Source organism: Heterocephalus glaber, unplaced genomic scaffold (genome assembly GCF_053883595.1).
Source record: "Heterocephalus glaber isolate CG9 unplaced genomic scaffold, H.glaber_assembly_v1.0 deba00001451, whole genome shotgun sequence".
NCBI lineage: Eukaryota > Metazoa > Chordata > Mammalia > Rodentia > Bathyergidae > Heterocephalus > Heterocephalus glaber.
In genome coordinates, this window is record NW_028258301.1 from 1,848,056 (window position 1) to 1,864,218 (window position 16,163).

At 38.3% G+C, this 16,163-nt stretch overlaps 1 protein-coding gene across 2 annotated transcripts in view; it reads right to left on the reverse strand.

Moving 5' to 3' along the window:
• The window catches only part of Rnf11 (ring finger protein 11), a 43,881-nt gene that overhangs the window by 12,414 nt on the left and 15,304 nt on the right, over positions 1-16,163 (reverse strand). The window contains exon 2 of one of the 2 annotated variants that reach the window (XM_021247911.2): positions 8,264-8,323. The exons of the other annotated variant lie outside the window; for it this stretch is intronic. Within the exon in view, the coding sequence (XP_021103570.1) occupies positions 8,264-8,323 (60 nt within the window). The remainder of the gene's footprint in view (positions 1-8,263; positions 8,324-16,163) is intronic. 2 annotated transcript variants of the gene reach the window in all.

Genomic DNA, 16,163 nt, shown 5'->3' on the forward strand with positions numbered 1-16,163 from the left:
CATGGAAGCATCTTTGGGTGTATATCACACAGACACCCTAACAAGTATGAGACTTGAGCCATGTATGTAATCCCTCTGGGCCTTAAGGTACTTCATCAGCAAAACAGAATTATCTTTAAGGAGTAACTAAGAAAAGTAAAACACCAGATATAGGGACGCCAATAATGACATCACTACTCATCTCTAGGGCAGATATCCTTCCCAATTCCTCTGACTTCCTTCCCTTCGTCCATCACCTTCTTGTGTCTTATGGCCTTAACTACCATTTCCTCATCCTTACTACTAAGTGCTTGCCTTCTGAGTCTAAATTTTGAGATAAATGGAATTCAGAGAAGCAAATATATTTCAAATAAATTTAAATATTCCCCTTAATGCTTTCTCTACTTCTCCAAGTAAGTCTGCATGGAAAACACAATTTTAAAAAGGTGAATTCAAAGAAAAGCATTTGCCTTAGACAAAAGAAATGATTTAAAATTAAGCTGTCCATTACAGAAAGCAAGCTTGGTGATGCATGACTATAATCCCAGTTCTCGGAGGCATGAGGATTGCTACCAGCCTAGGCTACATAGTGAGTTCAAGGCCAGCATGAACTACATTAAGACCAGTCTCAACCACCTGACCTCCAAAAGAAAGCCAAAACAACCCCCAACAAAACCCAAACAAAACAAAAACAAGAACAACAGCAACAAAAAAATTACAGAAAAATGCAACATCATGGAAGGGGGATAGAATGTAAAGGGAACACAGGATTATAAAATATCCTGAGCCGGGAATGTTGGTGTATACCTATAATCCTAGCACTGCGGAAGGAGGATCGCTGCAAGAATTACAGAGCTAGACTGTCTCAAAAAACAAACAAGCAAATGAAGAAAAAAAGTTGCTGAAGCAAGGCAAAGGAAAATGATTGTCTGATATAACCAACCAACCAAGGACAGATCTGCTCAGAAAAATCTGTAAAGCATTCTAGTTAACACATAATATAGCACCTATAATGATAAACATTATCAAGAATATGCTGGGGCCTGCTCTTACAGAGTTTATTAACTAAGAAGCATGAAAATGTAAAATGTGTCCATCTGAAAGGCACTCCATTAAACACTGCATTCAATCTAGGGAATATGATTTCCTAGAAATTAAAACGATGTAGAGGGTAAGTGCCTAAAGTACTAAGGCTGGAAATAAGCCTGGTTTGTGGTACAGGAAAAATAGTCACTGCTAAAGAATGCAGCTTGTCACCAAAAGCTGTATCTTTTAATCCATTAAGAAGTAAGCCAGCTTTTCTGATTTTTTTCCTCCCAGGCTTAAAAGCTGCTGCTGGAAACACAGCCCTCCTCAGCTGGTCTCCTACAGGGAATGTTTCTCTGAATGTTGCCAGATATACTTAAGGCCATAAAAAGGAGGATTTGAAACAGTTGGTCTCAATGTATATTTTGGTTTTGATGTTCCATTAATCTTGACCATAATTACAAAACCCCATACACACCAATATATGTAGCCCGTGAACAATATACTCACAGACATAAAAGCCAGCTTCACATCTATAGCACTGAGAAATGATATAATTTTATATTTGATAAAGTTTACAAACTAGATAGCTGGCATTCTTGAAAAAAAGACAAAAAACCACCACTTCAAGGGAGGTGGCTGGGATTTGTTTGCTTTTTTCAAAATTAAAGTTTCATTTCTTTTCCTTACATAAACATTCACTGAACACTTCACACACACGGATCTGTACAGTATCCTGATTGGGGGAGAAATGGTAGGCATTATCACAGGCACTCAGCATGAGCAGGCCATTAGATAAAATTTTTCATTTGTCTTTAGTTTTAAGATACTTAAACTCGGGATTACATTTTGAGCATAGATACCAATTATCTTCATTCAAAACCCAACCACATTCCAGGAAGTGCTTTAGGCAAAAAGGATATATATGGTGGTGACCAAGACAGATGTAGTCTCTGCCCTTATGAATCTTTTTTATTTTTTTAGTTCTTTTATTGGTACATTTTAGGTATACAATTCGTTTACATTTATCATTGGGTGTTTGTACCTGTACATGATATATCTTGGTTCTTATTTTTTTCCCCATTACCCGTGTGCCCTTCACCCCCTCCACCCTTCCCTATTTACACAGATTTCATTTCCATTTTTTTTTTCTTTTCTAATAGTTTTTCTGTTCTCTTTTCCTTTCCCCTTCCCCTCCCTTCACTCCTACATCTTTGGACCTTTTTTCTGATTTAAAATTATCAATTATTCATTTTAATCATTTGAACCCTTGTTTACATTATCAGTTTCTCATACTAGAGAAACTATTCAGTATTTACAGATGTGTGTCCTATTTATTTCACTTAAGAGTATCGCCTCAAAGTGCATCCATTTAGCTATAAATGTCTTTAGTTTTTCATTCTTTATGTTTGAGTAGTACTCAATTTTATAAAAAAACCACATTTTCTTTACCCAGTTTCCAGTTGATGGGCACTTGGGCTACTTCCAAGCTTTAGCTATTACAAACTGTGCTGCTATGAACATGGGTGCACATATATCACTGTGGTACGATTCTTTAATTTTGGGGCAAAGATACCCAGCAGGGGAATAGCTGGGTCAAATGGGACCTCTAGTCCTAGTTCTTTGAGGTATCTCCATACTGACTTCCACAGTGGGTGCACCAGTCTGCACTCCCACCAACAATGGAGAAGGGTTCCTTTCTCCCCACAACTCCCGCCAGCATGTTATTTGTTGATTTCTTGATAGCAGCCATTCTTTGTGGGGTGAAGTGGCATCTCAGGGTTGTTTTCATCTGCATCTCTAGAATGGCAAGTGATGTTGAACATTTTTTCATATATTTGTTTGCTGCTTTTTTTTGTCTGAGAATTGTCTGTTCATTTCAGATGCCCATTTTTGAATTGAGTCTTTGAATTTGGGGGGTCTGATTTTTTTTCAGTTCTTTATATATTCTAGATAGTAGTCCTCTGTCTGAGGTACAGCTGCTAAAATTTTTTTCCCATATTGTAGGTTGTCTGTTAGCTCTGCTGGTGGTTTCTTTTGCAGTGCAGAAGCCTTTTAATAAGATGAGATCCCAGTTGTTGATTCTTTTTGCTAGTTCCCGTGCTGCTGAGGTTTTGCCACTGTCTTCAAGAGTTCTCTACCTAACTTATCTTCCAGCAAGTTTAGTGTTTGTCTTAATATTTATATCTTTAATCCACTTCGATCTTAGTTTAGAGCATGGTGATAGGTATGGGTCTAGTTTCAATCTTTGGCAGGTTGAAATCCAGTTTTTCCAACACCATTTATTAAATAGGCTATCTTCCCTCCAATGATGGTGCTTGGCTCCTTTGTCAAAGAGGAGGTGGCTGAGCATGTCTGGAGTTGTTTCTGCATCTTCTAATCTATTCCACTAATCCTCAGGTCTGTTCCTTTGCCAGTACCATGCTGATTTTATCCCAGTAGCTTTGTAGTATAGTTTCAAGTTGGGGATTGGGATACCCCCCAGCCATGTTTCTGTTGCTTAGAAATGGTTTGGCTATTCTAGGTCTCTTCTGGTTCCAAATGAATTTTTGGATTGTTTTCTCTAGTTCTGTGAAGTATATTGTTGGAATTTCAATTGGCATTGCATTGAATCTATATAGTAGTTTTGGAAGTATGGCCATTTTCACTATATTGGTTCTTCCTACCCAGAAGCAAGGAATGTCTTTCCATTTTCTTGTGTCCTCTTTGATCTCCTGTTTCAGAGTGCTGTAGTTTTCAGTGTAGAGGTCTTCTGTTTCCTTTGTTAGACTGATTCCTAGATATTTCATTTTTTTGGATGCTACTGTAAAAGGAATTGTTTCCCTAATTTCTCTCTCAGTGAGTCTGTTATTTGTGTACAAGAAGGCTATTGTTTTTTGAGTGTTGACCTTGTATCCAGCTAGTCTACTGAATCTGTCAATTAAGTCTAGAAGTCTTCTGGCAGAGTTTTTTTGGGTCTTCTATGTAAAGTATCATATTGTCAGCAAATAATGACAGTTTAACTTCTTTTCCTATCTTTATTCCTTTTCTTTCTCTTTTCTAATTGCTGTGGTTAAAGTTTCCAGAACTATATTGAACAGGCATAGTGATAGTGGGCATCCTTGTCTTGTTCCTGACTTTAGCGTGAAAGTTTTCAGTTTTTGACCATTTAGTATGATGCTGGCTGTGGGTTTTTCATAGATAGCCTTAATCAGTTTAAGATAAAGACCTTCTATTCTAATTTTCAGTAGGGGTTTTTTTTTTTATCATGAATGGGTGTTGGATCTTGTCAAATATGCCTTTTCTGCATCTATTGAAATGATCATATGGTTTTTGTCCTCGAATCTGTTAATATGGTGTATTACATTTATTGATTTACAAATGTTGAACCATCCTTGCATCCCTGGGATAAATCCGACTTGGTCAGGATGTATGATCTTCTTGATGACCCTCTGTATTCTGTTGGCCAGTATCTTGTTGAGGATTTTTGCACCTATGTTCCTTAGGGAGATTGGACTGTAGTTCTCTTTTTGGGTTGAGTCTTTCCCTGGTTTTGGATAATCAAAGTAACACTTGCTTCCAGGAATGAATTTGGAAGTATTGCTTCCCTTTCAATTTCCTTGATGAGTTTAAAGAGTAATGGTGTTAGTTTTTCTTTAAATGTCTTGTAGAATTCAGGAGTGAAGCCATCCAGACTTGGGCTTTTCTTTGTTGATAAATATTTAATTACAGTTTCAATTTCACTTCTTGTGATTGGGGTGTTTAGAATTTCTATATCTTCATTTAACTTTGGCAATTCGTATGTATCTAGGTATCTGTCCATTTCTTCTGTGTTTTCCATTTTATTGGAGTAGAGGTTCTCGAAGTAGGTATTGATGATCCTCTGGATTTGTTAGATCTGTTGTGACTTCACCCTTTTCATTCTTAGTTGCATGGATTTGTGCCTTTTCTTTCCTCTTTTTGATAAGGTTGGCTAAAGGTTTACCAATTTTATTTATTCTTTCAAAAAACCAACTCTTTGATTCATTGATTTTTTTGTATTGTTCTCTTAGTCTCCATTGCATTGATTTCTGTCCTGATCTTTATAATTCCCTGTCTTGTACGAGCTTTGGATTCATTATGCTCTTCTTTTTCTACAAGCTTGAGGTTCTGCATTAGGTTATTTATCTGAGTTTTCTCTGTTTTCCTAACATGGGCATTCACTGCTATGAATTTCCCATGTAGAACGGCTTCCATTGTGTCCCATAGGTTCCTGTATGTTGTACTGGCATTTTCATTTACTTGTAGAAAATGTTTAATTTCTTCTTTAATTACTTCTGTGACCCATTGGTTGTTCAAGAGGGTGTTATTCAGTTTCCATGTGTTTGCTGAGGTTTTGCAGTTTATGTTATTGATCTCCAATTTTATTGCACTATGTTCTCATAATATACAGGGGGTAACTTCAATTCTTTTACATTGACTTAAGACACGTTCTATGAGCTAGCATGTGGTCTATTCTGGAGAATGACCCGTGTGCAGCTGAAAAGAATGTGTATTCTGATTTTGTGGGGTGGAATGCTCTGTAAACATCTATTAAGTCCATGTGTTCAATAGCTTGGTTCAGTTCTAGAATTTCCTTGTTAACTTTCTGTCGAGATGATCTGTCTATTTTTGATAGTGGAGTATTGAGATCCCCCACTACAATTGCGTTAAGTGTTTATTTGGTTTTTCAGGTCTATTAATATTTGTTTTGTATAGTTGGGGTCATTTGAATTTGGTACATATATATTTAGGATTGTCATCTCTTCCTCTTGGATTGTTCCCTTCACAAGGATGTAGTGATCATTTTTGCCTCTCTTAATTAGTTTTGGTTTGAAATCTACTTTGTCTGCAAATAAGATTGCTACCCCTGCTTTCTTCTGGGTTCCTGTGGCGTGGAGAACTGTTTTCCATCCTTTTACTTTCAGTCTGTGAGTTTCTTTTTGAGTTAGGTGTGTTTCTTGTATACAGCATTTTGTTGCATTTTCCTTTTTAATCCATTCTGCAAGGCTATTTCTTTTGATTGGTGAATTGAGGCCATTAACATTGAGGGTTATAATTGATAGATATTGATTTATCCTTGTCATGATGTTTTACTTTTGTTGGCTATTTCTTTTTTTTTTTCCCCCTTTCCCTTTAGTGTCTTACCTTGCCTGGTGGCTTCCCTCTGTTGGGCCTCATGGAGTTGTGGCCTTCATTGCTTTTTTCTAGGATATTGTTTAGAATTGCTTGTAGTGGTGGTTTGGTGTTCATGAAATTTCTCAGGTGTTCTTTGTTGTGGAAGTATCTAATTTCCCCATCAATTTTGAAAGATAATTTTGCAGGATACAACAGTCTAGGTTGGAAGTTATTTTCTTTTAGGGCTTGAAATACTTCACTCCAGGCTCTCCTGGATTTGAGGGTTTGTGTTGAGAAGTCTGCTGTGAATCTGATGGGCTTTCCTTTGTAGGTGATTTGTTTCTTTTCTCTAACTGCTTGTAGGATTGTTTTTCTGTTGGGTTTCTGGGATCTTGGCTATTATATGTCTAGATGTAGATTTTTTTTTTGATCATGGCTAGTTGGAGTTCTCTATGCCTCACTTATCTGTATGTCCAATTCTCTACCTCTGTCTGGGAAGTTTTTCACTATTACTTCTGTGAACAGTTTTATGTCAATTGTGCTTTCTCCTGTTTTTTCGTAGACTCCTATAGTCTTATGTTATTCTTCTTTGCATCGTCTAGCAGTTGTTGGATTGATTTCTCGTGGTCCCTTACTATTTTTAAGAAATCTCTATTTTCATGGTCTCTAACTGCAATCCTGTCTTCTATATCTGATATTCTATCTTCAGATTCCCTTAATCTGCTGTGGATACTTTCAAGGGAGTTTTTGATCTCCTGAATATCTGTCTGAATCTGTTTCATCAATTCCATTTCTTTCTTATGTTGGCGATCATGGTTTCCGTTTCTTTCTTATGCTGGGTATTCATGGCTTCCAGCATGTTTCTGAGCTCATCTATTTTTTTATCTGTCTCTGTCCTAGATCCTCTAATCATGTTGTTCACTCTGCTCGCCATCTCTGTGGATATCTGGGAGATTATTTCTGCTTTGAATTTTTCCAGAGCCTCATTCATCTGTTTTGTTCCTTCCTGTGCTATCAGTTCAGGGTATCCAGGTGGTTGGTTATGGGACTTTTCCATCTCATTTCCCCCAGGATTTACCCTTCGTGGGGTGGAAGTCTGAGTTTGTGCCTTGCTTAAATGTCTTCTCCTTTTTGTTTTTGGTACTGTCCTTGGTTTAACTCCTGGTTGATAGTTTGAAATTGCTTCTTGTAGGTATCTTTGTTGCTTGTAATTAGAACCCTTATGGAATGATTGCTTCTCAGAGGTGTCTTCCAGATATAGCTGGTCTTTAAGTTTTGAGTCTCTAATGACTCTAAGGCTATCTCATTTTCCTTATACTAGGAAGGTTCATTGACTAGATCAATAACAACACCTTAGCCCAAGTGATACAATCAGCAACACCAATGCATCAAGTACATCTTCGAAAATGACATTTTATGATAGTTATTAATCGATCACCTTTAGCTGGGTGAATTAAATCAAGATCAAGGACCAACCCAACCTATAGTGAATAAACTCTTCAATATAACAACTTTACCCTTTGGGATGGGCAGTTAGAAGGGCTTGCGCAGGGAGGGACAGATGGGAAGAAGGATAGGGGAAGGTTAGCAGTGTGGTCAGTGGACACAGGTGAGAAGGAAAAAGAGAATACTAGGAAAATAAAGAAGAACTCCGAATGAGGACCAAAACAGGGACAAAAAGGGAAGATGAACAATGTGGGAGAGAGAGAGAGTGTAAGAGAGAGAGAAAGGAAAAAGAAGAAAAGAAAAGTAAAAAAAGGAGAGAAAAACAAATATTTGCAAAGAGTAGGGAAAAAAATTAAAGATAAGAGGAGCAAAAGAAAAGAAAAGAGAAAAAAACCAAACTAATAATACTAATTTGGGGAATAAAAAATAACCATGAAGATGAAGGGCCTCTTTCAGGGTATGTCCCTGCTGTCACAATAGACAACGTGGGTAGCAGTGTGCAGATATAAGTCAATGAGTCTCAGCAAGCTAGTTGCAGACCCGTGAGATTTAAGCAGATTTCTGGCTGCACGTCCCAAGTCGAGCTCCCTCTCCTCCTGTAGGGTTGAACTCTGCAGAGTTGTAGTGCAGGTTCCAGCTCCCCTTCCCCTGAAGATAGTCCTGGTCCTGATGGGAGGTGAAGATGACTCCAACTTACCCAGTAGTGTGGTCTGGTGGTCCAGTGTCCTCTGCGTCTTTGTAGTGTGGAACCAGGTGGCTGTACAGAGAAGAGGCCAGAGGAGGAGGGTGTGTGTGTGTGGGGTGTCCAGTGAATTGCTGCTGGGGCGGGACTGATTCAGCGACCTTGATACAGCATCCGCAGACCTACCTGTCTGCAGCGTCTGCAGCGTCTGCCCTTATGAATCTTAAAGCCCCTTTAGTAGGGGAATAGAGACAATAACAAGTTGAAACAACCAGAACACTACCTCACCACAGCTCCTTTTATTCCTAAAAGGTCCACAGTCTGACAATTTCTGGGACAGGCATACGGTAAGTGGGTCTATAGGCTAACTAGCTGATAAAGATGGATTAACCAATCAGATTCTTTTTTCCCCTTGGGAATTAAAATTGGGAAACTGAATTAACTGATCTCAAAGGTTGTGGAGCAGCCAATAAAAGGCATGTGTATAAAGTGACACTATGAAGAACATGATGAGATTAAAGACAAGTTAGAAATGTGGAAAAAAGTAAATATTAGGAGAGCCCACAAACCACAAACCCTCAAGTTCCTGGGTAAGAGAGACAGGTTGGCTCCCTTGGTTCTTGGGCACCTTCCTGATTCTGATTCACGTGTACCATTAAAATAAACCACCCTAGGCTCAGGGATTTAGCTCAGAGGTGCTGCCGCCTGCTTCACCAGCACAAGATTCTGAGTTCCATCCCCGGTACTAAAAATAAATAAATAAATAAATAAATAAATAAAATAAAATAAAATAAAATAAAATAAAATAAATCAGGCTTCTCTGTGGTAATTTTACCTAAAACAAGAGTCTTCTCCTAAACACCACCACCACCTTCTCTAAACTAGACTACCTTTTCTATCCTGCCCAACAAGCTGGTTTTCAGAGAAGAAACAGATATTCAGGAAGGAGTCCATTGGTTTCGAGTGGGATCCTGCTCTAGGCCCAAAATACAGTCATTCGTGCTGAAGTTCCACATCACAAAGGCAAAACCAAGCTGTTTATCTGACCTGCTGAGAAATTGGGAGATAACATCCAAATCCCCAAGCATAACCCCTCGAGTTTTAACCCTTACAAAAAAGTAGTCTGAAATAACAGGAGACTATTTTTTTCCTACTATTCTGTTTTCTCATTCACAAATACCACTGTTCTGCTATTGCCCAGTGGACACTTTTATTCTATCTTGTACAATGGAAGCTTCTACAATCCAGATTCACAAATAAAAAGCAATGTGATCTATAAATTAATAGAGTATGATTGTCTTTTTGACACAAAGACTTGTTTGCCATTGGTACAGCTCTCCAGAGTGTGTGCAGGCTGAGATACTCTCCTGACTTGGTAGATAAATTATTATTGGAACCATTTTATGAGTCTCATAATTCTGAATGTTTTCTTTTTAAAGAATCCTACGGCTAGCATCACAAATAAAAATTAATTTTTTCCACAGACTGCTGAGCTTTTGTTGTTAATGTTGAAATATAATTCTTTAGGAGGAATATTTCTAGGATTCTAACAGTTTAGGAAGCTAAATCTACATAATTAAAAATTCCTTTATTTAAAAAAACATTCATGGGCCAGAAATTTAGCTCAGTGGTTTGACGCCTGCTGCACAAGCGCAAGGACCCGAGTTCAATCCCCAGTACCCCCCCCAAAAAAACCATTCAGCTGGGCTTAGTGGTACACAGCTGTAATCCCAGTAATCTCAGTACTCAGGAGGCTGAGGCAAGAGGATCTCTGCAAGTTCAAGGCCAGCCAGGGCTATCCAGTGAGTTCAAAGCCAGCCTGAACTAGTGAGACGCTGTCTCAAAAAAAAAGTTTTAAAAAAGATATCTCATTGAGGTAATAAAAACCATTGTAAGGCAAAAAAGTTTAACATTTAATACTTTGATATATAACTTACACAAAATTAAAAATTCAATTATTTAAAATACACAATTCGGTGGATTTTAGTATGGTCAGAGAATAATTCAATTGTTAAACAATTTTAGAACATTTTCATTCTTTTCCTTTGGGTGTGTGTGTGTGTGTGTGTACAGAACTAAACACCTTGTACATTCTAGGCAATGCTCTGAGCTTCATCCCCAGACCTTTTAAAAAAACCATTATTTTGAAATAGGAGGATCTCACTAAATTGCCCGGACTGGCCTCAAACTCCCCAGTGGCTGAGATCACGGGTGTTCCAACACACTCAGCTGGAGTTTAGAACATTTCCATCTCCCCTAAAATAAACTCTATACTACTGAGCAACTTGCTTATTTCCTCCAAAACTGCTGCCCCTAGGCAACCATTAATCTGCCTTCTGTCTCTATCGGACTTCTCTGGACATTTCACAGGAATGAATCATACAAATACATGTCTATTGTGATTGGCCTTTCATTTAGTGTGTTTCCATGCTCATAGCATGTATCAGAACCACATTCCTTTTTATTGCTAAATATTCTACCATATGAATAGGTCAGGTTTTACGTAGCCATGGATGGACATTTGGACTTTTCCACTTTTAGGCTATTACGAATAATCGTGTTTTGTACACAGTGCATGTTTCATTTCTCTGGTGTATCACCTAGGAGCAGAACTCTGCTCAGCGTTTTTCAAAAAATGGTACTAGGGACTAAACTTTGCACATGTGAGGCAAGCACCCTACCACTGAGTTATATCCCTAGCCCTTTCTAGTTTTTACTGTGACACAGAATTGTCTCATTAAGTTGCCTAGTCTGGCACTGAAGTTGCAAACCCTACACCTTCACCCTGGAGAAACTGAGATTACAATCATGGGTCACCAAGCCCAGCTCCTTCTGTCTTCTGAAGAATGCCACACTGATTTCCAAAGCACCTGCACAATCTTGCACACCCACCAGGCAGTGCATGAAGGGCCCAATTTCACTATGTCATTGACAGAACTTATCTGTCACTTTAATTTTAGCCATTTAGGCAGTATGAAACGGTATTTCATAGTTTTGATTTGCATTTCCCTGATAGCAAATGATGCTAACTAAGCATCTTTTGGTATGTTTGCTGTCCTTTCTAAAAATTAGGTTTGTTCATGAGTATGTTAGATGCCAACCACCAAGAGCCTATTAAAGGAATGATTTGCTAGCTGAGTGTGGTGGCACATGCCTGTAATTCCAGGACTCTAGGAGGCTGAGGCAGAAGGATCTCATTTAACTCCAGAAGTCCAGCCTTGCCAACTCAATGAGACCCTGTCTGAAAACAAGGGGGGGAAGATTTACAAACATTTCTTGTCTTCAATGGGCTATTTTTTCACTCTGGGTGTTGGGAGGGGGTGATTTCAACAGAGGTCCTACTATATCTCCAGCCCTTTTTGATGGAAGCCAGGGGTCACTGGGATTTGAACCTAGGGCTTGCCCCTGAACTAAGTCACTCAGGATGGGCTTAAACTTGCCATCCTTCTGTGTCAGCTTCCCAAAGTGCTGCAATTTAAAGTATGCACCACCCCACCTGGTTTTCTTTTTTTTTTTTAAATGAGGTGAGCTTTATTTACCTCAGTTTGTAGACCTTTCAGTGCATAATTGGCTGGCTCCAAGGTAAGGTAAGGCATTGAAGAGGAGAAACAGTTAATGGAGGGCAGAGGGTAGCAAAGCAACAAGGGATGACCACAGTTCTTTCTATCTCTTATATCTTGCCCAGGCTATTTAGGGCAGGTAGCATTCACCGTTTTTTTTTTTGCTACTGGGGATTGAACTCAGGACCTTGTGCTTGCCAGGCAGGTGAGGTACCACTGAGCTAAATCCCTGGCCCAGCACTCACAGTCTTAATCCTAATCTTAACACCCTTGATCCTAGCATTGCACCATGAATCAATTCCAGCATCACACACTCTAGATCCAGCCACCTCTGAAAAAGCCCCACCTATGACTGCATGAGGCTTTGGGTGGATACCTAAACACAAGCCATAACTTTTTGCCCCTGGCCCCTCAAAGACTCACTTTGGTCTTGCTTTGTTCCCATTCCTTGCTATGCCCGTTTGTAACTTTTGGAATGGAAATGTCTATCTTGTGCTTTTGAATGTTGCAAGTGTTTAACTTTCTTTTTATTTGTACAAGGGCATGCAGCCAAGAGTTTGCCTTAAATCTCAGAGGAGACTTTAGACTTGGGGACTTTTCAACAATGCTGAAACTGTTAGAACTTTGGCAACTCTTGGGAAAGGGACTAAATGCCACACCTAGCTTCTTTTTACTTTCTTGATGGTGTTCTTTGAAGTACACCTTTTCTCTTTTCCCCAGTGCTGAGGATTGAACCTAGGGCTTCATGCACACTAGGCAATCACTCTACTACCAAGCTATACCCTCACCCTGGAAAGGACATGCTTTTAATTTTAATGATGCCCAACTTATAGTTTGGTCATTTGTATTTTCAAAATCCTATCTAAGATTATACCTAACCCAGCATCATGAGAACATATTCCTGGATTCCCTCAGAGTTTTATAGTTTTCACTCTTACACTGAGGTACATGAACCACTGAGTTAATTTTTGTATGCAGTAAAGACAAAGTCCAGCCCCTGTGTTCTCTCTTGGAGGGATGGCCTGCCTCACATTGTAGGGTATACTTCTTTTCCTACTTTTATTTTACATTTTCATCACACCAAAATAAAACCTTGTATCCACTGAGTAATTACCAGCCATTCCTACTTCTTGTACCTGGAAATGGTTCTATGGACATTTCAAATAAAAGGAATGTGACTTTTGCTGCTCCTGCTTCCTTATTTATATACACTGTAGCACAAATTAACTCCATTTAAAAAAATATAAAGAGCTAATTAACCTAATATTGCTTTGAAAGATCCTTGCAAGAAGAGTATTACTATCAGTTACCCAAAATGCTTGGTTTCAACAGTGCAATCTGGAATGCAAAGGTAGGCATATTGGTATAAACCAACTTTGTTTTTACACTTTTAAGTACTATAAAGTAAAAGTACATGCAGATCATTAATAAATTTCAAAATATGTTTGAGTACAAAATTCAGTCTTTAGGATTATGAAATCAAATGATAAAAATGTGTACCAGAAGTCATGAAAATGTGGCTCACTCTGGTGCTACAAAGTAGCTATATGAGTCAAATATCCAAGAGTTATGATGTAGAAGACATCTAATGTACTTAGCTATTTGGCCTACATGTAAAATAGCAAGCACTGAGTAATCACTGAAGAAGTATGATGGAAACTGGCCATCCTCCTGTAGTAGACAAGACATACTGGAAAAGGCAAAGAGAGGGTAAGAACAGATGTTTGAGATAGACCAGTGGTTAATTGGGGGTTCACAATTTAAGGAAGCATATAATTTATTTGAAATTGTACACAAAATTCTGTCAGTCAATCTGGGATGAATTTCGGCTTGTGTCTTCTAAAGAGCGTTATCAAAGAAAGGGTTAGGAAACACTGAGTTGAACTTAGATGGTTGCCACAGAAAGAGAAAAATGATTTGAAAGGGAAAAATCCATAGGATTTGGGACTGATTTAAACTCAAGGGGAGGGCTGGGAATGGCAGAAGGATGTGGCAGAACAAAGATGCTCAGTTCTTGGTAGCCAATAAAGAAAGGAGGGGAACAGTGTCAGAGAAGACCAGGTAAGGGGCTATACAGGGTACCCTAGGCCACACCTCCTTGACCCACCCAGTGCTAATCTATGACTTGTTTATTAATCCAATGAAGATGATGTCAGGATTAACAGAACCATGACCTAGCTCTCTGCATCCATATGACCTGGACCCTGTGACTTCCCAAAGTCAAATGTATAGCCCTGCTCATGTGTCCCTACCTTCTGTTTGTCTTTCCATCTTGTTAAAATAGAGGACCTGTGGGGTGTGGTGGTGCACATCTGTAATCCCAGCACTCTGGGAGGCTGAGGCAGGAGATTACAAATTTGAGCCAAGCCTAGGCCATTTAGTGAGACTCTGTTTCAAAATTTAAAAGTAAAAGTAGATCTGGGGATAAAGCCCTGGGTTCAATGTTCCCCCTCCACACATTAATAAAAGAAAAAGAGTAGCTATCAAAAGAACAATAACAACCTAAATGCCCCCAAGCTAGTTAAATAATGGTGCATAATGAATGCTATGCTGCCCTGAAGAACAAAGAAGCTTTTTCACACACTAATAGGGAAACACTTTCAAGATGCACTGATTCCAAAAGCAAGATATTCAATTATATATATAGATTACCTTCCCCCCAACATATGTATAGTTTCAGAGTATACTAGGTTCCATCACGGCATTTTCATACATGCATATACTTTGGTCTTGTTCATCCTTCCTAAGATGCTCTCTTATCGTCCCCTCCCTCTTCCTGATGCCTTTCTTTTGTCTAACAGCCTTCTGTCTTATTTTCAAAATTTGTTTTCTCATCTAGATTTCACTTACAAGAGAAAACGTGATACTTGTCTTTCTGAGTCTGGTTTACTTCAATTAACATGATTTTCTAGTCCATCCATTTTCCTGAAAATGACACAATTTCAGGTTTTTGGTTTTTTTGTGGTACTAGGGGATTCAACCCAGGACCTGCACATTGAGTTATATCCCTGACCCTTGATTTTAAATTTAATTAATTTTTTATTATGTTGGCAGTACATGTTTACATTCCTTGTGTGGAGTAGGTACATGTAAATAACACATCTTAATTTCTTTTCATCTCCTTTCCCTCTCACCTTACCATCTCTAATCCCTTTACCATCTGAGAGAAATCTCCCTACTCCCTATTATTTTTTATTATGGGTTTTACTTATAATTTATTTCTAAGATTAACCATGTAATACATAAGCTTGTGTGTCTGATTTGTTTCACTTAACAGTATGGTCTCAAAGTACATCCATTTTTTTTTTTTTTTTTTACAAATGACTCAAATTTATCCTTCCTTATGGAAGAGTACTATTCCATTCGGTGCAACAAATACATTTCTTTATCCTATTATCTGTTGATGGACATATAGGCCACTTCCAAGACTTAGTTATTATGAGTTGTATAAACATGCTACAAACATGTATACATGCATCACTACAATATTATATATTTAACTTTTAGGGAGATTCCTTGAAGTGGAAAAGCTAGGTCAAATGGTATTTCTAATTTTAGCATTTTTGAGTGATTTCCATAGTGGTTGTACTATTTACATTCCCGCCAACAATGTAGATGGGTTCCTTTTTCCCTGCAGCCTTGCCAGCAGTTGTTACGATTTCATTTTTTTTTACTATTTGATTTCTTGACGATAGCCATTCTTTCTGGAATAAAATGGTATTTCACTATTGTTTTAATTTGCATTTTTCTCATGGCCAGTGATGAACATTCCTTCATATATTTACTGTTTATTTGAACTTCTGAGAAGTGTCTATTCATTTTAGTTGCCTATATTTTGACTGGGTCTTTTATTTTTGGGGGGGGGGGTAATTTTTTTGAGTTTTTTATATATTCTAGATGTTCTCTGTCCAAGGAGTAGCTGGCAAAATTTTTTTTCCAATTTTGTAGGTTGCCTCTTCACTCTTTTGGTTATTTCCTTTGCTGTATAGCAGCTTCTTAATTTGATATAATCCCATTTGTTGAATTTTCATGTTATTACTTGTGCCATTGGGGTTCTCTTGAGATCCCTATGCCTGTGTCTTCAAGAGTTTACCTATTTTGTGTTACAGCAGTTTAAGTGTTTGTTTTAACACTTAGTTCTTTGATCTACTTTGATTTTAGTTTAGTATGTAGTGAAAGACATGAGTCTACATTCAGTCTTCTGAACTAAATTTATCTCGAGACAGAATCTTGCTAAGATGCTGTTGTCCAGGCTGGACTGGAATGTGTGATCCTCCTGTCTATCTCAGCTTCCCAGACTGCTGGGATTACAGGTGTGCACCACCAAGCCTGGAAATTTCATTTCTTATGACTGA